At 33.8% G+C, this 19,668-nt stretch overlaps 3 protein-coding genes across 5 annotated transcripts; 2 read left to right on the top strand and 1 right to left on the bottom strand.

Annotated features, from left to right (window-relative positions):
* Positions 1 to 56: 56 nt before the first annotated feature.
* On the bottom strand, positions 57 to 5,054 carry LOC103484905 (uncharacterized). 2 transcript variants are annotated; one of them, XM_008442270.3, is made up of 9 exons: positions 4,824 to 5,054; positions 4,397 to 4,502; positions 3,800 to 3,938; positions 2,977 to 3,085; positions 2,729 to 2,865; positions 1,747 to 1,883; positions 864 to 970; positions 580 to 707; positions 57 to 468 (listed from the first exon to the last, which is right to left on the bottom strand). In XM_008442270.3, the coding sequence occupies exons 1-9, from the start codon at positions 4,866 to 4,868 to the stop codon at positions 399 to 401; spliced, it is 978 nt and encodes a 325-aa protein (XP_008440492.2). In that variant the 5' UTR covers positions 4,869 to 5,054; the 3' UTR covers positions 57 to 398. The 2 variants fall into 2 exon arrangements, with proteins under 2 accessions (XP_008440492.2, XP_050944769.1); XM_051088812.1 differs by lacking the exon at positions 57 to 468 and having other exon boundaries at positions 574 to 707; positions 864 to 1,040; positions 4,824 to 5,052.
* A 5,038-nt stretch (positions 5,055 to 10,092) lies between these two features.
* Positions 10,093 to 13,559, top strand: LOC103484904 (phosphoenolpyruvate carboxykinase (ATP) 1-like). Its single transcript, XM_008442269.3, has 11 exons — positions 10,093 to 10,253; positions 10,369 to 10,614; positions 10,803 to 10,981; positions 11,080 to 11,233; positions 11,330 to 11,515; positions 11,599 to 11,897; positions 11,978 to 12,151; positions 12,257 to 12,322; positions 12,416 to 12,594; positions 12,688 to 13,026; positions 13,123 to 13,559. The coding sequence occupies exons 2-11, from the start codon at positions 10,376 to 10,378 to the stop codon at positions 13,264 to 13,266; spliced, it is 1,959 nt and encodes a 652-aa protein (XP_008440491.2). The 5' UTR covers positions 10,093 to 10,253; positions 10,369 to 10,375; the 3' UTR covers positions 13,267 to 13,559.
* A 1,512-nt stretch (positions 13,560 to 15,071) lies between these two features.
* Positions 15,072 to 19,548, top strand: LOC103484898 (uncharacterized). 2 transcript variants are annotated; one of them, XM_008442249.3, is made up of 9 exons: positions 15,072 to 15,451; positions 16,272 to 16,521; positions 16,938 to 17,055; positions 17,426 to 17,494; positions 17,579 to 17,699; positions 17,826 to 18,466; positions 18,576 to 18,724; positions 18,936 to 19,022; positions 19,131 to 19,548. In XM_008442249.3, the coding sequence occupies exons 2-9, from the start codon at positions 16,277 to 16,279 to the stop codon at positions 19,240 to 19,242; spliced, it is 1,542 nt and encodes a 513-aa protein (XP_008440471.2). In that variant the 5' UTR covers positions 15,072 to 15,451; positions 16,272 to 16,276; the 3' UTR covers positions 19,243 to 19,548. The 2 variants fall into 2 exon arrangements, with proteins under 2 accessions (XP_008440471.2, XP_008440473.2); XM_008442251.3 differs by having other exon boundaries at positions 15,083 to 15,451; positions 16,277 to 16,521.
* Positions 19,549 to 19,668: the final 120 nt, after the last annotated feature.

The following is a 19,668-nucleotide window of genomic DNA, read 5'->3' as shown; positions in this document are numbered from 1 at the left end:
TAATAATGGACCCTTCATTATAAATACAAAATACCCAAAATTTTCAATACGTCACATCTAAGAAGCAGCTGCAAGGGCATCGCCAATATTCTTAATAACTGTGGCATTATGTTTTATAACAACTGGCATTACCTGTGGCAGGTAAATAACTCGGTGTGTTCAACACATAAGGGTGAAAGGTGAAAAAAATATATTAAAATATATAATGCTGCCGTAAGCATTCAACTTCTCCATACTATGCCAAAGAATGATTCAGTAATATACCTGATGCATCTGTATAATCAATTAAATGGGTTTTACTGAGAATAAAACGACATAATAGCTTAGCTGCAAGGTTCTCCTAGTCTGGTAGGTTTCTATGTTGAAAGTATGGCAACAAGCATCTCTGTGAAACACCGTCATCTACTTCCATTGAAAGACCGATTCTCTTGAACAAATTGATAATATTTTTCCTCACCATAAAGTTTCCTATATATCATACAGAAAACAAAAGATGGAATATTTAATGGCGTATCACCTCAAAACTAGATCAAAAGTTAAAATGGCAATATTGGTCGTAAACTAATAGCATTTACTTACGCTAGGTCTGCAAGGGATTCAGATTTTATCACGGCCTTTCCGTCTGGCAGTTCAAGACAAGAATGATGCATTATCATTTCTTTTAGCGTATACTTTGTACTTTTGATATCATTATCCCACAAGATGCTCTGAGTCCAACACAAGAATTTAATCACTTCAGTTCTGTTTGTGTGTGTGTATCTACATACGTAAAATCTAGCGAGGGAACTATAAAACTCTAAAGCATTCACTCTCATTAATTAATTAATTGACTGAATTGACTGTGTGCATGATAAGTATCTCACCTTCCTAACATATTCTCTTTTCACATCTTCCCATGGTAATTTGCCTTCTGGAGAGAAGATTGAAGCATTCCAAAGAGCTCCTCGAGCAACCATCAGTGAAGAAGCACCTTAAGAGAGAATGGACAGACAAGTAAAAGCCTAAACTGCTTGAAATAGCATCTCTGTCGGCCCAAGCAGCTTCATCCGTGATGAATTACAACATTACTATAGTTCATTCATGTCAACTAAATTTAACCACACACTCTCTTCCACCAAAGGAACGCACAGATCAAGACCATGTGTTTACACCATTCAACATGGTTAACAAGTTGAAGTAACAGTAACACCAAGGTTGATGATTCAAAAAGACGTCCATATGGATTTTCTACACCATAATTAGTTTATTTGCTAATTCAAAAAGCATTGAAACTATTTCACAGCCTTGTAGGTTAAGAACTGAAATTTTTTCCAAATTGTTTCTTCCACATTCGGCAATTATTGGATAACTGAATTTTCCCGATCAATGGTCAGAAATATCGTGCTTGAGGCTTGTGCATGCCTTAATAATCCTCACAAGACTATTTTCTGACAGTACATCACGGTAGCTGGGTAACTTATAAGAAATTTTGGACCTCTACCTCTAGTTCAAAACTAACTCGCTATCGCCATATTGCTTCACTGGTTGGTATATCAAAGGATAAATGAGTGTTTCTAGTAAAAACGGCTGTTGTCTATTTTGTTTACGAGAAGACCAGTAAAAGAAATGAAAGAGATCAAGCCAGGCAAAAGCAGCCTCTTAGTGAATGTGGTACAATCAGATTTAAAGAGTTCCAATTAGTAGTACCGCCCCTCCTCCCGCACACACACACACAAAACAAAAACAGTGCCTTCTGTAATAACATACCTGTATGAACTTTGATCCGTTGAAAATCATCATACTCAAAGATATCACCATTTGCAATAACAGGAATAGTCAATGCTGCTACAACATCTGCAATCTCACTCCATTTAGCTGGATCTCTTGGTCTGTCTGCAACTCTTCTGCAAGTTATCGAGCATGACTACAAAAACCAATTAAAATAGAATGAAAACAAAGCATTCATGCAAAGCTAACAAAAGTATCATTTGGAACTCAAAGGTCTGATCAAATCTAGTTTATTCTTTCACTTTCTTTTGTTTTCAGCTGTGGCAACGCAGCTCAGTTCTCTGTCCTTTTTTCATTATTATAATACAAATTACACAATTCAATGCCAACCTAAAATGGTATAAAATACCCATACCCAGCAACCTTTTATACAAGTGGACTCTCCCAGTGCAGCAAATTCTTTTGTGTGTGTGTGTGTGTGAGAGAGAGAGAGAGAGAGATAAAAAGAACCACTATTGTTGAGGAAAAAAATGAAAGAAACAACAAAGCATAATATTCACCATAGTTTTAAATTTTTCCCTCTGAGCATGCTTGGTACTATATATTCATTATTCTGCTTACTTCCTAGCAATCTCTCAATCCTACTATCTTTAGGACTAGAATGAATTACAAATTTTTAGGCCTCAAATGCAAGAGACATCTAAGTAACTGCCCTTCTTAAAGCACAAAAGTATATCGAAATGTTTTGTAGCAAATGAATGTCCTCTGGTGTAATGATATTCTTCTATTGACTATTAACAATTGGCGGGCTCTCCTTTATTAGTTTTGTGGGTGGGGGTTTCCTCAACCCTCTGCCTTGGGCGGAGAAGAAAAAAAACTAAATTTCGTTTCTTTAATAGACATGAGTGTCCAGACCAACTTGCTTAGGGACAACCCACTGACCTTATTCTACAACTAAATTCTTCTGGCATAAATCGTAACTATCTTAAATAGAAGGAAACGGCAAAAACTTGACGATCACCTTCCATGAACACCAAGAGCTGAAACACCAGTAGTTTCTATTCGTCTAGCTAACTCCACTGTATCCTGAGGTGAATTTAAAAGTCGAATCTTACAGGTAATTAGAACGTCCAAGTTTCTCCTCAATGTTGTCAAAATCTGAAAAAACAAGTAAATAAAAGGTGAGTAGGAAAGTAATATTGCCAGAAATACAAAAGAGGGAGAATAAATCAGAAATTATATCAATCCGTAAGGAGATGAATTGCATACATCATGAATAAGGTCTGGTTTATTCAACAGTGCCGCACCCATGCCCCCACTGATAGAAAATGACTTAGGGCAACCCATATTGATATCTATGGCAGCAACGTCTCGACACCTACAAAAATGAAATTTTCCAACAATTATACAAATATGGTTTCATTAGAAAAAGAAGCATTCTACACCAATTAAGTACCCAATTATCTCCTAACACAGAAGTAATCCGTAGAGAGACTAGTGATATGGTGCAACTGCTCACAGCAATCTTTCACTTAATTAGTGAACATTTAAGGGTATCAAGAAAATAAGCCTTTTATCTGTCATCATAGCAACTACTTGACTCCATACTGTTGCTGATCGTCAATGTACGCCTAATCAATTATAGATTTCATGTTGCAAGAAATTGAACAGAAGAACCGAATGAAAGAGTATGAGACATAATCAACGAAGCCAAATGAACCCCGAATGGTTATCAAGATGATCACATTAAAATAAATACTGCGAAAAAAATTGCCACTAAAAAGTGACCACAAAAGAGGCTACTAAGAGATAAATCACATCATTACATTAATCGAACAAGTAAATAAACAAATATATTCTTTTTAAAATGCCACTAAGATTAAGTTCAATCCATAACAGAGCTCATTACAATAAATTGAAGGATAAATAATAATAGTAAGAATATAGTACAGAGCAAGGTGTGCATAAGCTGGCACACCACTCACATATGACACGTGTATGTATATAAAGTATGAAGTGAGGATAACCACCACCAAAATTCATAAGACCGCCAATTGCGTAATGAAGGGAAAAATGGAAGTAACAAACTTACACTAACTGAGCAGCACTCAGAGCCCTCGCAGCATTAGAAGTACCCATTTGAAAAACTACATGTTTTCTTTCTAGGCTGCAGGTCCTGAAAACTACATTGTTTGTCCCCTTCTCAACAAAATCAGTTGAACCTACATGCTCTGGATGAAGAGAAGTACAGGAAGTTCACTAGACCATCATTGGTAAAGAAAAGGGAAGAAAATATGCTTAATGCAACCTTCATCTCTTAAGCCGCTAACTAATCACATCTTTCCTTCTAACTTCCAATTGAAGCCAGATTTATAGACGAAAAATAAAAATTCCGACAAATTGTTATGACTTCAAATACAACATTGAAAAAAATGGATAGAGGATAACATTAAACAAACAGACCCATAATTATCAATAAATGAACACAGTAACTTATTGCCAATATGCATACGACGGCGAAAATCTCCCTCTACAGGTGAATTCAAATATATCATTTTTCTGGGTGAAACAGACTTCATATGAATAGAGTAACACTGCTATTTGATAAATATAGCATTTGGTGTGAGAGTACAATTAAAAACCAATAACTTCAATTTTTAAAAAATACAGAGGAGAAAAGTACCACTACCATTTAATCTACGCTCGCATTTGATCATCTTATGGTCAATAATTTCCTCGCCATAGGTAATGTCTGCACCGTATTGTGAAGCTAATAATCTAAACGGTAACGTTCCCTGAAAACATGAAGGGCCAATAACAGAAAACACCATGAAAAAAACATGTTTTGTAATTCGAAACACATAATCTCATCATATTCACAATTCTCCATAACTTTGATCAGCAACCTAAATGGTAACAATCTGGCGGGTATTTTGCAAGAAAAGACTACGATTGAGTGATTTACTAATCTAGCTTCAAACTATTCGAAATGATTGGCATCTAGATGTAGACAATCGAGCGGCAATTTTTTTTACAAAAACTAAGATTAGAAGGTAAACTCGATCAAGTAATGAGAGCAACTCAAGCGACAAATATTATAATTTGGTGTAACTTACAACGCGAACCATGGGAGCTAGGACGAGTTTGTTCTCGTAATCCATCTTAAACGGAGACGGTCGGACTAGAAAATCGGCAACAATTTCTTCGTCTTCTCTTCTTGTGAACTTTGGGCCGGAAAACTAAGGACGAGACTCTAACTTAGGTTTAGGAAATTTGGACTCGATCGCTACTCGTGCCCGACAGTTAACCATTGGTTAAATTTTGTTTAAAGGTGATGAATTGGCGTATAAACAATTCTTTTATTATTTCATTCTCAAACTAAAAACCTAGAAATATAAAATCAATAGGCAGCGTTACAATACAAACTAAGATAATTTATATTTTAAATATAAATTATTATGATCTAACTCTAACATATAATAATTTATACAAATTATTATAATCTAATTAGGATAGCAATTACTTGTGTTATTAAGTTCATTACAATTCAAAAATTCCATCAAAATTAAATTTCATGTTGTAGATTTTGTATTTCGTAAAAAAGTGAGTCACTTATTAGTTTACCAATTTGTTTATACAAGTTAACCACTTGTCAACCATGTGCACTTGCATTAGACTTAAGATTGTTCTACCATACAGTATAAAAGATGTATTTAATAAATTGTTTAATGTGTTGTTTACGTTGTGGGTTGAAATTAAGCATAATTTTTTTTGTTATAATTTTAATTAAAAACAGAAAATCACGTTAATTATCGTGACTTTTAATCTTTCAATTTTCAATTTTACCTTAAGATGTAACATAGTTATTAATAGTTAATAAAGAAGTGATAGACAGCAGTTAACCAACAAATTTTATTAAAATGTATGTAGTTGAATTAGTATAAAATTTAGTATGAAAGAGAAAAATTGGATTTAACAATACACATAAGAAATGTTGAAGAAGAAAACATAGGATCATAATTGGAATGTATAAAAAAGTGGGAAAAGTTAATGATTGAATAGAAAAGACCTTCCCCAGAAGCAAACTAAACCACGGCCATGTTAGCGTCACTCCCCACTCGTGCTCTCCAACTCAAGCCGTTGATGTCGTATTCAACTAGTGATTTTCCCAAAAACAGCTAACAAATTGATAAGAGAGAGACCCTTTTTTTATTATTATTATTATTTGTTTCTTATCCTTTTTATATATATTTCTCTAACTACATTTCAACTTCTTACAAGTAATTAGAAATAAGGAAGATAACCGATGATTGATGAATACTTTTTTTTTTTTTTTTTTTTACTTTATCAAAATGTTGATATTTATTGGTGATTTAATAGAATATCGTGAAAAATTTGAATTTAAATTCCTTTAAAAGAACTCTTGTAAATCTCGTAATTAAATCTAATATATATATTTTGATGGTGGAAATTTGAATGTTGAAGTTTATAATTTGTAGGAAAAAAATTAATAAAGGAACAAGGTAGGGAGGGAGGGAGAAGGGGTTTTTGAATAAAAACTTGATGCTTTCTTATTTTCCACCTTCCCCGTTGGAACAATTGATAATTTGAGGATTTTCAAGTCTAATAAATGCTTATACGATTGTGTTCATCATTTGGGAATTAAATTCAGGAATATTTTAATTATTACTGTACAATAATATATTTTTGAGAGGTGAAGATTTTGTCCCATAACAATACATCTAGCTAGCTAGGGTGCTTTTGAATAAAATCCTTACAAAATTATATGCCTTTGAAAAAGATTTTAAAAAAAAAAAATCCAAATTATAATTGAACGATTAGTTTTCTTATGGATATAAAAAATTTGTTTCTTTTAGATTTAATACATAACACTCGTCAAAGTAATTAAAAAATATCATAGATCGAATATGTAATTTAGATTAAATTATATATTTTTTACTAGATTTAACATGACACGTAGATGTAATAATTGAATTTTCGTTGACAACCTCTTAAATCACCAATTAATCGAATTAAGAATGAAGAGATTTGAATATATTTAGTAAAGAAAAACTTCAAATACTACCGATTATCTTTTTTCTCTTCATAATTTAACATGTGGTCTGGTCATCCATTCCACACGTGCAATGCTACATTTGAATAATTAACTGGTTTTGTGGTCTTTCAAATTTCCTAACGTTTTATAAGATGAACAAGACGTCTAACTTCATAATTCTTGAAAGTCTATAGTCGTCTTGTCGGAAAAAAGAAATAGCTATTTGAATACTTATGCAGATAAACTGACAAATTATTAAATCAATACCGTCTTTTTCTTCAAAACTTTGAATAACACCATATTATTGTCAAAACAAGAAAGTGCTTCCATGTTACCTTATGCTTCAAGGACTTCTATTCTATTATATATCGTCATAATAAAAGTTTTGAACTTATTGATAAAACAATTTAATTTTATGGTTTTTGTGGTAAAAAAAACCTTCTAATATGAGTTACTGTACCATGTAGCAAGTTTGACATCTTATTCTTATAGATAATCATATCGTTAATTGACATGAAAATATGTCTCCATAACTCTGATATTGGCCCTTTTATCTCGTGGATGATTCGATGGCTTGTTATACATGCTTGCATAACACAGGTATCATTCGACTTTTACAAGTTTGAGGTCATGTATGATGTACACCATTAAAAATAGTTTGAACGTACTTTTTTTATTAAACTGAAATAGTTAATGCATATACATCTAGTTAAGTTGTGATAAAAACAAAATATGTTGATTGACACAATTTAAAACGTTTGGGACATAATTCAAAATTATGTGTACTGATTAATATACTTAACTTTCAAAAAAGTATGAACTTAGTTTTAGATTGAGTTATTTATTCCTTATTGTTTAGGTTATAGCCTAACTTTGTTCTAAAAAAACATAATATAATTTTAATGTGGTAATTATATTATTTTCACGTATGTTTATTTATTTCATTATTCCCATCTAATAAAAACATTTTCAAAATTATAGCAATTTTCTTCTACTGTAATTAATAAACTTCAAATGGATCAAATTTAATCTTAATTGTATCTGTTTCTATAAAACTTTCATTTACAACTCAAATACATATCTTGAGAAATGTGAAAAACATTTTAAAAAACAAACTCTATATTTTAAGGAAAAAAAAAAGATTTAAGAAACCATATATCAAGATATACATTTCTTGTCTCAAACGTTAGAGACAAATAAAAGCGAAACAATAAAGTTAGTGAAAGGTAGACTTAATTAAAAGAGTGAGACGTATTTATACATTATAGTTCAACACAAAATGTGTTTTAATGTTCAAAAATACAAAGTCCTACGATTTCGATCGATGGAATTTGAAATGGATGTTGGGGATTGTTATTTATTATTTCTCAATGCAAACTTTCTAAAAAGCAAAATGTATGAGGTTTATTAAAAAAATGAAATTAATTGACACATTTTTATACTACGTAGACACCAAATATTAAAATCAATCCATCTCTTATCCTAAAATTTCAAAATTTAATACTTAAACAATTAATGTTAAGATGGAGTTTAGGAATTTTCATTCTACTCGATAATAAATAAAAAAAAAAACATAAGATTTAAAAAAAAAATAAAAATAAAAAATATCAACGTGTGACAATTTATAATTTAGAACTTGCGAATATTTTTTATAATTAAATATCATATTTTACATGCTTATTATAGTTCGAAATTTATAACTGCTCGACGTTGGGTTGGTGAGAAAGAAGAGCATTTGTGACGTGGCGGTTGCCCATATCATAATCGGAAAAATTGGCGGCCTCCCTACGTCACCTTGCATTGGCTGCCAATCACGAATATCGCACCACACCTTTTCGTTCTTGTTGCCATCCTTATTTTATTCATTTCACCCTTATTCGGATAAGCTTTATTTCATAATTATTTTATACTAATAATAATAATTACGGTGAATAACACGAATAGTGATTGGTACGGTGTTATTGATAAAATATAAAATCTTATTATATTTACACGTAAGTATTTTAATTTATTTTATTATATTTAAAATTTTATTTAATATTAATTATATTTTGTTAGTTAATAAATGAGTTTTAATCATTCTTTTTACGTAAAAAAAAATGTTATGTTGCGAACACAAAAGTTTGTGTGTTGTCAATTTTAAAAGGGTAATTAATTAGACATATTTAGAATTTTAGTATTTCGATTAATAAGTGATTGTATCTTAAAATGTATCAAATAAGTATTTATGTAATTTCTTTTCGTATTTAATATTTTCTTAAATTTTTAATTGAGAGTCGAAAAAATGAACAAATAAATAAACTATTTGCACTCCATGATGAAATGGAGTTAAGTGTGATTTTTTGTGATTTTCTTTTTCTTGAAATGTAAATGGATTGAACTTTAAGTATTTTAAGTTATTTGAAAATTGATTTAGAATTTAATGTATTTATCAAATATGAAATTAAGAACCTTCAAAGACAAATTATAATTTCTCTTATATGAATATGAAAGTACGGAACTATACTTGTAATTATAATAAATTTATAAAATTTCATATTAAACTATAAAATTTAAGAACACGTATGTATTTGTATGTATGCAAACTTTGAGAATTAACTAAAAACCCTGATGGTACTAAAAAGAATTGCCTTACCTACACGTATACATATTTTTTATAAAAGAAAATAACCAAAGAAAAAAACCCACGATAAATAACTAACAAATCAAAGGTCTATTTAGAATATTACATATACGAGTGAAACATAAATATATAAAATATTCATAGATTTATCTTTACCGATTTACAATAAACTCCTGAGCCCCTTCAAAGATTTTCCTTTGTTTTTTTTTTTTTATTATTATTATTACTTTTTGCCTTTTCTATATCTTAACCTACAAATTACAATTTAAATTTTCAATAGAAGAAATTAAAAAATAATAATCATTAACTAAAAAACATGATTTTTTTTTTAATCCCACAAAAAAACGACAGCCACACGAAGTGTTTTAAATAAAACGTGAAAGAAAAGTTCAACTGTGGCGTTTAAGTTGCAAAAAAAAAAGTGACTATGTTGGGAATTCGACAAGAAATTGTCGGAGATTATAGAATTTGCGAGAAAACCTATCCGACCAACTATTGATTTAATTTAATTTCTCTTCTACTACTACTATTGTTGTTGTTTTGAAAAGAATCACATTCTTAATTTGGGAAAGAACAAAAAAGAGATTACAATGGTCCCGAGACGACCGGATTGTACATCCCAAAATCTACCAATAGCTTACGCATTAATTTCGCAGTATATTTTGAATTTTGGATGACATTTAACCATGGTCAAGTTTACCCTGGTTAGAAAAGTTCTAAAACTCTGCTCGTGAAGCCTTTAAAAAGGGATTCCACAACTCCCCATTTCCCATTCATCAAAACTCAACCACTCTCTCTCTCTCTCTTTCTCTCTACATTCACACTTTTGATTTCATTCATCTCATAACCGTTCTTTGCCAAACTTCTGTACGTCTACTTTTCTCCGATTCCCTCTCTTTCTTTACTTCTTAACCATTATTCCAATTCTTTAACATGATAATCAGACATTGAATTTGAATTTCCATCTGTTTTTCTTGTATAGGATTGACATGGCTGATTCAATCATATCCAACGGATTTGCCAAAAAAATTAATACGTCGACGAAGCAAGGGAATGGGGTGTGCCACGATGACAGCTCGTCGCCGATCAAAGCCCAAACCATCGATGAACTTCATAGCCTGCAGAAGAAGAGATCCACGCCGACCACTCCCATCGGCTCGGCTCCGTCGTCAGCTTTCTCTTTAATAACTGAAGAGGATCGCCAGCGGCAACAACTTCAGTCAATCAGGTACCATGCAGCGTCATGTACACTAATTCGTGGTAATTTCATATACTGAAGAAACATAATATTATGGGGCTTGGGAAATGTGCTGATAGTATCCATTAAAACTTGATGTGTGCAATTTACTTAAAGGTAGATTTTATGTATGTTTTAAATTATAAGGTTTATTAATCTGGTTGGAAATTGGAATCCAGTGCAACGTTAGCATCGTTGACGAGAGAGACTGGACCAAAGGTGGTGAAAGGAGACCCGGCTCGGAAAGAAACAAGTACAAAGGTTGCACATGTGGCGCATCATCAATACGCACCCGCCATTAATATAAGTGATAGTTCGTTGAAATTCACACACGTCCTCTACAATCTCTCCCCTGCAGGTCTAAAAAAAAATACACAAATTCAATATTTTAAATTTGATATGTTTAACGTAGTCATATTTAAGCTCAATAGAGACGGCGTCGTGTTGTTTTGATAGAGTTGTACGAGCAAGCCATTAGATACGAGAAAGGTTCGTTTTTGACCTCAGTAGGAGCACTTGCGACTCTTTCTGGAGCTAAGACCGGGCGATCACCAAAAGACAAACGAGTTGTTAAGGATGAGAATACCGAAAGAGAGCTTTGGTGGGGAAAGTGAGTAATATTACCCTTGTAGAAAACATCATCGTTTTTCATCTTTTTTCCTGTTGGACTATATTTGATCTATGTGTTTTTCTTTTCGAGCAACAGGGGATCACCAAACATTGAAATGGACGAGCATACATTCATGATAAACAGAGAAAGAGCTGTGGATTACTTGAACTCTCTAGATAAAGTCTTCGTTAATGATCAATTCTTGAATTGGGATCCAGAAAACAAAATCAAAGTCCGAATTGTGTCTGCCAGAGCTTATCACTCGCTCTTTATGCACAACATGTAAGCAAAAGAAAAAACAGAGGACATTAAAAATTTAAAAAGGAATGACAAATTATTGTTTTGTGGTTTTTTTTTTTGGGCAGGTGCATTCGACCAACGGAGGAAGAGTTGGAGAATTTTGGGACACCAGATTTCACGATATACAATGCTGGGCAGTTTCCATGCAACCGTTTTACACATTACATGACATCTTCAACTAGCATAGATGTGAATCTGGCAAGAAAGGAAATGGTGATCCTTGGAACACAGTATGCAGGAGAAATGAAGAAAGGATTGTTCAGTTTAATGCATTATCTCATGCCCAAACGACACATTCTCTCATTGCATTCTGGTTGTAATATGGGAAAAGATGGCGATGTTGCACTATTCTTTGGGTTATCAGGTATATAAATATTCGTAAACTATACTTAGAATTAAACATTTAAACTAAAATCGTTTCTTAATTTATTTGCTTTGATTTAGGTACCGGAAAGACGACTTTATCGACAGATCACAACCGTTACTTGATAGGAGACGATGAACATTGTTGGAGCAATAACGGTGTCTCGAACATTGAAGGAGGTTGTTATGCTAAGTGCATTGACCTTTCACGAGAGAAAGAGCCTGATATCTGGAACGCCATCAAATTTGGAACCGGTAATGATAATAATATTAATAATACTTCGAATTAAAGATAATAAACTATTGTTTTTTAATTACCCAAACATCGACATTCTTTAAATGGTTGATTTGGATTGACAGTGTTGGAGAACGTAGTATTTGATGAGCACACTAGAGAGGTCGACTATTCTGACAATTCAGTAACAGGTACTAACCAATCAATTAATTAAACTCATTACAAGTATAATTAATAACAACCATAAAATTGAATTATAAATAATAAATTATTTTACGATACAGAGAACACTCGAGCTGCGTACCCAATCGAGTACATACCTAATGCTCTAATACCATGTGTGGGGCCGCATCCAAAGAACGTTATATTGTTGGCCTGTGATGCATTTGGTGTGCTTCCTCCAGTGAGCAAGCTCAGTTTGGCTCAAACCATGTATCATTTCATCAGTGGATATACAGCATTGGTAAAAAAAAACACAAACACATAATAAATCAAACTTTTGAACTGTGGTGATATTGCCGAGGGTTAAAAATGAAGTGAAATTGGGAAATTGTAGGTGGCTGGGACAGAAGATGGTATAAAGGAGCCACAAGCGACATTCTCGGCTTGCTTTGGAGCGGCTTTCATAATGTTACATCCCACAAAGTACGCCGCTATGCTCGCTGAAAAGATGCAGAACCACGGCGCCACCGGCTGGCTCGTTAACACCGGCTGGTCAGGCGGCCGATATGGCTACGGTAGCCGTATTAAGCTTTCTTACACTAGAAAAATCATCGACGCCATTCATTCTGGCGAGCTTCTCAATGCAAATTACTGTAAAACCAAAGTCTTTGGTCTCGAAATCCCTACCGCCATTGAAGGAATTCCCTCTGAGATTTTGGACCCAATGAACACTGTAAGACCAAAAAAAAAAAAAAGAGGCATTATTTATAAGAGTACGTAATTAAATTTCTTTCAATTTATCGTTGATTATTATTATCTTTTTTCGCAGTGGCCAGATAAGGATGCGTATGATGAAACATTGCTGAAACTGGCGAATCTTTTCAAGAACAATTTTGAGACATTTACCAATTACAAGATTGGTGAAGACAATAGCTTGACAGAGGAAATCCTTGCTGCTGGTCCGATATTTTAAAACAAAAAGGGGGAAAGAGAAGGATTTGTAGTCATGGATGACGCTTCGTCTATTATTGTTTTTGTTTATTTTCTTTTTTGCTCATTGTATTCATTTTAATTTTTAATGCCTAATTGTCGAGGAAGCTATGTTGCTTTCCATTTTTATTTTTACTTTTTTTTGTTTTAAAGGCAGAGAGTTGGGAAAAAGGAGAGATGTAGTTGGCTCTGGTTTAGTGTCGTGTAAAGAGACCAACCAGAGTTTGACATATTTTATGTATGCAAGTTAATATATATGCTGCAAATTCTGAAGAATTGCTGTTGTGTCTTTGTTTTGCTTCTTCTTCTTGTTTAGTAGAGATAAGATAAAATAAAGTACTATCGGCACGTTTTAGTTTTGGATCTTAAAAACAAGTTGGTAAAAGAATAAATTGAATTAGATTTAAAATTGAGACAAACTATGAAATCTATATAGATAATAACTTGAGGTAAGACTATAATCTATAATTGAACCGTGTTGCCTATCAGTAGGCTAAGGCAAGTCTTTTGTATGGTGAGATAGAACGATGTGTTTTGTTTCGTCCCTTCTTAATTCCCTGAGGGAGGTGGGAGAGATGTTTGTGGGGCTCTCGCTTGGTTCTTCTATCCTCTTTACGAGGATGTTTGGTAATTGTTTGCTACTTGTTTGATTGTCATTTGTACATTTTTTTCTACCACGCAATCAGACAAAAGCTGACATGATCTTTACCATTAGGGAGGCCGACTCGAAGTGAATCCTTCAACCTAGAAGTGGATTTTTTTAGATATATTTTTTATACTTTTTATTATTTTATTGTCTCGTCTCATTCCTTTATTAGTTTCCCCTTTTCTTCTTTTTTCTATTGCTCCCCTTTTAAGTTTTTCAAAAAAGAAAAAAAAAATATATCACATAAGCTAATTTTCATCGGATACATCAAACAAATCTGACGACATAGATAGAAAAAAAATCTCAAACTTCGGTATTAGATTGTCAAAATTTAAAATTCACGTAAAAAGATATATCACATAAGCTAATTTTCATCGGATACTTCAAACCAAATTACTTTAAAAAAAACAATGAAAGAAGAAAAAGAAGAAGAAGGATTCAGTTTCAATATTTAATTAATAAGGTCCGGGTCAATTCTATATAACTAAGCTTAGAGACGAATCGAGCGTTTATTTAGGAATTCACATCAATTTTGGGCTCAAATCTACTTTTGACAACCAACTCGTTAATTTTCATCGATTCACGAAGGATTGTATACATCAAAAATCCCCCCTTCAATGAATTTAGTAATTTGAACACGACAAAAAATATTAAACCTTGATAATAAAAAATAGATAAATAAAAAAATCAACCTGATCAAATAGTCTTTAAAATCAATCGATGGATATCAATTTGGTTGATAGTATCAAATATCGTATAGTTAGGGAGGAATCCGTAGACTAAAATTGTATATAGATTAAATTTTCAAATAAGTGTGAAAAAAAATTTATAATTAACTAGAAAGTTAATCCACAAAAAAAGTGACGTCGTAGACTGGGGATGCAATCCTTACTAATGGGCTGAGGGAGTGCAAAGAAGTATAAAATTGGGCCCAAAATTATAAAGGTATTATCATGTAGCGTAAGTTAAACGCAGATTAGTAATTTGGAGGGGGGGAACACATAGAGGAGGAGGAGGAGGAGGAAGAGGAGGGAAAATGGTGGAAAGCGCGTAAAATCTAAAATTACGCGGAAGACGATGAATTGTTAGTTATAAATAATTAAGAGAAGTTAATAAGGAAAAAAATAAAAAAAAAAAAAAGGAAAAGAAAAAGGAAAAAGCAAAAAAGAAAATGGGGGGAATCTTTTTGGCTTTAATAATGGACTTTGGAAACTCATTTTCCTAAACGGACTAACGAGGCCTCCGCATAGTCGATCCCCCGAATTTCACAATATGAATAGGTCACGACGCCCCCTGCGCACGTTAGTAATGACCCCTTTGCTTCTCGCCCCTTCTTCTCCTTCCGCTCTCTCTATTATATCTATCTCTCCCCCGCTCAACCCTCCTTTTTTCCGTCCGTCATTCCATTCCATTTACAGATCTTACCCCTTTTCTTTCCCTCCCCTTGTTTTCCCTTTCTTTTTGCTCTATTTTGCTTAGGCTTCCATCCGATTCCGATTCCAGGCTCTAGATCTGTTTTCAGGTTTGATTTCAATCCTAATTTTTATTCTCCGATTCGTTTTGTTTCAATTTTTTTTCTGCTATTTATTTACTTTACTGCGATGTTCTTGTTTTACGTTCGATGGTTACGATGTTTGTTGATTGGGGTTCAGAGATCTGTTTGTTACGATTTTGATTTTGATTTTGATTTTTTTAAAAAAATTTGGTTTAGGTTAGGGTTTGATTGATTTGAATTATTTCTTTCGTTTTTTTTACGACGGGGTTTCGTTCTTGTAAATCGATTTCGTTGTTGTCGAGAAAACTGATATTCGAAAAATCAAGTTCGATCCTTTTGGATCGATTAGATTAGATTGGAGATTTCGAGGTCGGTTTTTGCCTTTTGTTTTAATGAAAGAGGCCGAGGTTTATTATTTTTGTGTTGGAATGAGAAATCCTATTTCAACGAGACGCTAGGTAACTTTGATCCGAAAATTACGGTAATTATAGATGAGATGATCTCAATTCTTGAACTGTAAAATAATCTTTATTTGTGATTGAAGTTTTGAAATTGATGGAATTCTGGATGGACTACCGTATGTGGTGATGTGTGGAGAGTTTTCTCATTCAGCTTTAGAAGAAGCTGCATTTTATTTCCATGAAATATCATGTCATTAGCTGAAAAATTTGTTTATACTTATATTTGGTTTTTGTTATCATTGTATTTGGTTTGTTTTATTGTATTTTGTATTTTCAAACATGGATTGTATAAACTCCTAGTGCTTAATTTAGATACATGGGCGCTACATTGAAAGATGTTTAAAAATATACATTCTGAAAGTGTATTCTATTATTCTTGTGTGTAGCAAAGATGGAACATTCGATGGAAGACTATGAAGGGTACGAAGACTATGATGAATATGAAGATGATGATCAAATGGAAGAAGAAGAGGAGGAGGAGGAATATGAAGAGGTGGAGGTACCTAAACCTACCAAGGAAGAAAAAGAATATCTTGAATTAAGGCAAAGGCTGAAAGAAAAAATTAGAAGGCAGTCGAAAAAAGATGGCAGCTCTCACTTAAAGTCCAATGATAGGAAGAAGCTTCCTTATGACAAGTAGGTTTCAGCCCGAAGCTTTTCATTTTGGGATTGGTCATTGCACGTTCTTAGAGTTATTTTTTCATGTTTTCCCGTTTGGTAGCTTATAGTGTTAAAGGTAGCTTAAAGTAAAAATTTTGTCAGATAAGGACCATATAGAATTATGTTTTTTTTTTCCATTATATAAATTGAAGTCTATTATTGTTTGGGCCTTAGATTGCTGGTAAGTCTTTGTAAACATCTATGTAAGGTTTTCTGGCGTGTCTTTTCTCCTTTTATTTCCAATAAAGCTGGACCAGCAGTTAGTTGCTGTTGCAGTGAAAAGATTGTTCTTAGTTGTTATGAGCCCAAACACATTTTACTTCCAACTATTCACTTTTCAAAATCTCAAATTGGGGTGTTAATGCTTGAAATTTTTATGTTAATTGCTGCAGTTTTGGGTCATTCTTTGGACCTTCTCAACCTGTCATTTCTCAAAGAGTAATTCAAGAAAGCAAGTCCTTATTAGAAAACCAGCACCTGGCATCTAGGGTTTCTGACCACGATCATGGCGTAAGTATTTTAACCTCCATATTGTTCCTAGTCAGCTACCTTGGACATGCACATTATATAATCTTATGCATGTAGGTTTCATAGTATACTTGCATGGTTGCATGGCTTAATTAGTTTTGTGAAGAATATCATTCAACATTTTGTTACTGCTGAAGATGCCTGGGTGAAAGTTATTTGAAAGTTTGTTTATTTGGTGTTACTCTACTTGCTGTTTCATGTAGACTTGAAAAATTCAACCAACTGGAATAATGAAATATGCGGGAAAAGGGGATTTTGCACAATCTCATTCATTTGTGATTTTATCTTTCGAGAGCATTTATTAATGGTCTTTGAAGAATATTGAACCTGATGATTATGCAAATGTTGCCAGAATAAGAAGAGCCAAGGTTCAAACAGTGTAGCTTCCAAACCTAAGGTTCTACCGAAGGTCGTAAGTGAGGTACTATGGCCTTTCTTTTTTGGATTTTACTCTCTTTCTCTTCAACATTGTTGGTTTTGATGGATATAATGGATTATTATGCAGAAGCAAACTAAAGTTCAAAAACTGAAGGACACCAGAGACTACTCCTTTCTATTTTCTGAGGATGCAAATGTTCCTGCTCCTACAAAAGAGTCCTCAAGAAGTGTTTATGCTCCAAGTACTGGTATGTTGCTATTGGATCATGTGAATTATAGCTGTGTCGGGGTTTACTTAGAAACTTCTTTTCCTAAAAAAATTAGAACCTACATAGAATGAGAGACTCATTGTTGTTTCTTTGGTCGTGTTTTAGAGGCACGCTCAGCTCACGTTCCCATGAAAAGTAAGCAACCTCTGAGTAATCCTCGCCAAAATATTCATGTCGATCATAAAGAGAAGAAATCTGTTCCTATGAATGGGCTAATGCAGACCAAAAACAAGTCAGCATCTTCTGGCAATCCCAATTTGTCCATGATGAAGGCTAAGAAACAATTGGCTAATAGCAGCAGCGGGAATGGTCCTCGTCGGCCAATGGGAAATAACAATGGGAGTGGTCCTGGCCGGCCAATGGGTAATAGCAACAGCGGAAATCGTTCTGGCCGGCCTTTAGGTAATAGCAACAACGGGAATGGTCCTGGTCGGCCACTGGGTAATAGCAACAACGGGAATGGTCCTGGCCGGCCACTTGGTAATAGCAACAACGGGAATGGTCCTGGCCGGCCGTTGGGTAATAGCAACAACGGGAATGGTCCTGGCCGGCCAATGGTGGCACCAAAAGCCTCATCTGCTGTCCTGCAGAAGAAGCCTTCTCTCCCAGGTACAAGGAATTCCGTACCTGCAGGTGTTCACAAGCCATTACCGTCAAGAAAGCTAGAAGATAAGAGGAATGACATGCGTCCACCTGCCAAGGCCAAAGTAGCACCAAGTCGGCCGGTGTCATCATCAAGACCTCAGGTTATATGTTCTCTCATGCTAAATTCACGTTCAATTTGTTTAGAAATAATTTCCTTAGCCAATGCTGGATGGTACCCTCTCTTAACCAACTTTGCGATGAAACTAACAGATGACTAAGGCACCAGCACAAAGACAGGTTTCATCTCGTCCTGCTGTGAATGATCAGCGGCTCAAGAAAAGACCTGCAAGACGATACTCTGATGAAGAAGATGATGCTGAGGGTGAAGAAGCTATTAGTCTAATCAGAAAAATGTTCGGGTATACATTTTTACTCACTGAACTCATTCATATTTAGTACTCATTTTGAGAGGAGAGAAGACCCGTGACACCAGACACATTGTCTGATGTTTTGTTTTTGTGTTGTATACACACAGTAATGGTGTTAGGATTATTTCCAAGTACGGTTTTCTTATAATTATACGATATCATATCATTTCATTCCAACACTCCATTTTTAACTTGTTTGCAGATATAATCCTGGAAAATTTTCCCGAGATGATGATGATAGTGATATGGAGGCCAATTTCGACGATATTATGATGGAGGAGCAGAGAAGGTAAAGCTGTGATTTACTCTACTCATGTAGTACAGATTTGCTCTACTCATGTAGTACAGATTTGTTTTTCCCCTTCATTGTGAATTTACATATTTATTTGCAATACAGTGCAAGAATAGCAAGGAAGGAGGACGAAGAGCAACTTCGTCTAATCCAGGAAGAAGAAGAACGGGAGAGGCGAGCGAGATTAAAGAGGCTTAAAAGATCAAGGGGGCAGTAATTAGTGATATTCTTTTGGGAAAGTTTATATGGGTTAGATTTAATATTTGTTAATTTGATGAAATCATCAAAGAAGTCCCCCCTTCTCCCCCAAATTACAGTTTGTTGTATTTTCATTTTCATTAGTACAAAAAGCTGCTCTGCTTAAATTATGATGGGGATTTCCTTTTTGTAGATTGCAAAAAATCAAATTTCAACTTCGCCAACAAACATTGAAGTCTTTCCCTGTATTTAGCCCCAAGGCTCCTATGGCGACCCAATTCTCTCACATACCTCCTCGATAATTCTAGTGACTACCCATGATTAATATTTGGTTTCTCTCTCTCTCTCTCTCTCTCTCTCTCTCTCTTGAAATATTAAAAAAAAAAGTAAATTTAATATGTGGTGAATGTTACGGTCTTTTTGGGTAGAGGATTTGAAGATGAAC

Source organism: Cucumis melo, chromosome 8, assembly GCF_025177605.1.
Source record: "Cucumis melo cultivar AY chromosome 8, USDA_Cmelo_AY_1.0, whole genome shotgun sequence".
Classification (NCBI taxonomy): domain Eukaryota; kingdom Viridiplantae; phylum Streptophyta; class Magnoliopsida; order Cucurbitales; family Cucurbitaceae; genus Cucumis; species Cucumis melo.
The sequence above is the reverse complement of the archived record's forward strand: the minus strand, read 5'-3'. Positions and strand labels throughout refer to the sequence as shown.

Bases quoted from the DNA above. Each gene is read 5' to 3' on its own strand.
- LOC103484905 (XM_008442270.3), bottom strand. From the start codon at position 4,868: ATGGATTACGAGAACAAACTCGTCCTAGCTCCCATGGTTCGCGTT. The intron at 1,884-2,728 runs GTGATCGTCAAG...GATAACTTGCAG, and splicing joins GCTCTTGGTGTTCATGGAAG to AAGAGTTGCAGACAGACCAA. The intron at 971-1,746 runs GTATGTTATTAC...TTCTCTCTTAAG, and splicing joins ACGGATCAAAGTTCATACAG to GTGCTTCTTCACTGATGGTT.
- LOC103484904 (XM_008442269.3), top strand. From the start codon at position 10,376: ATGGCTGATTCAATCATATCCAACGGATTTGCCAAAAAAATTAATACG. The intron at 10,982-11,079 runs GTCTAAAAAAAA...TTGTTTTGATAG, and splicing joins CTACAATCTCTCCCCTGCAG to AGTTGTACGAGCAAGCCATT. The intron at 11,898-11,977 runs GTATATAAATAT...GCTTTGATTTAG, and splicing joins ACTATTCTTTGGGTTATCAG to GTACCGGAAAGACGACTTTA.
- LOC103484898 (XM_008442249.3), top strand. From the start codon at position 16,277: ATGGAACATTCGATGGAAGACTATGAAGGGTACGAAGACTATGATGAA. The intron at 16,522-16,937 runs GTAGGTTTCAGC...TAATTGCTGCAG, and splicing joins AAGAAGCTTCCTTATGACAA to TTTTGGGTCATTCTTTGGAC. The intron at 18,467-18,575 runs GTTATATGTTCT...TGAAACTAACAG, and splicing joins TGTCATCATCAAGACCTCAG to ATGACTAAGGCACCAGCACA.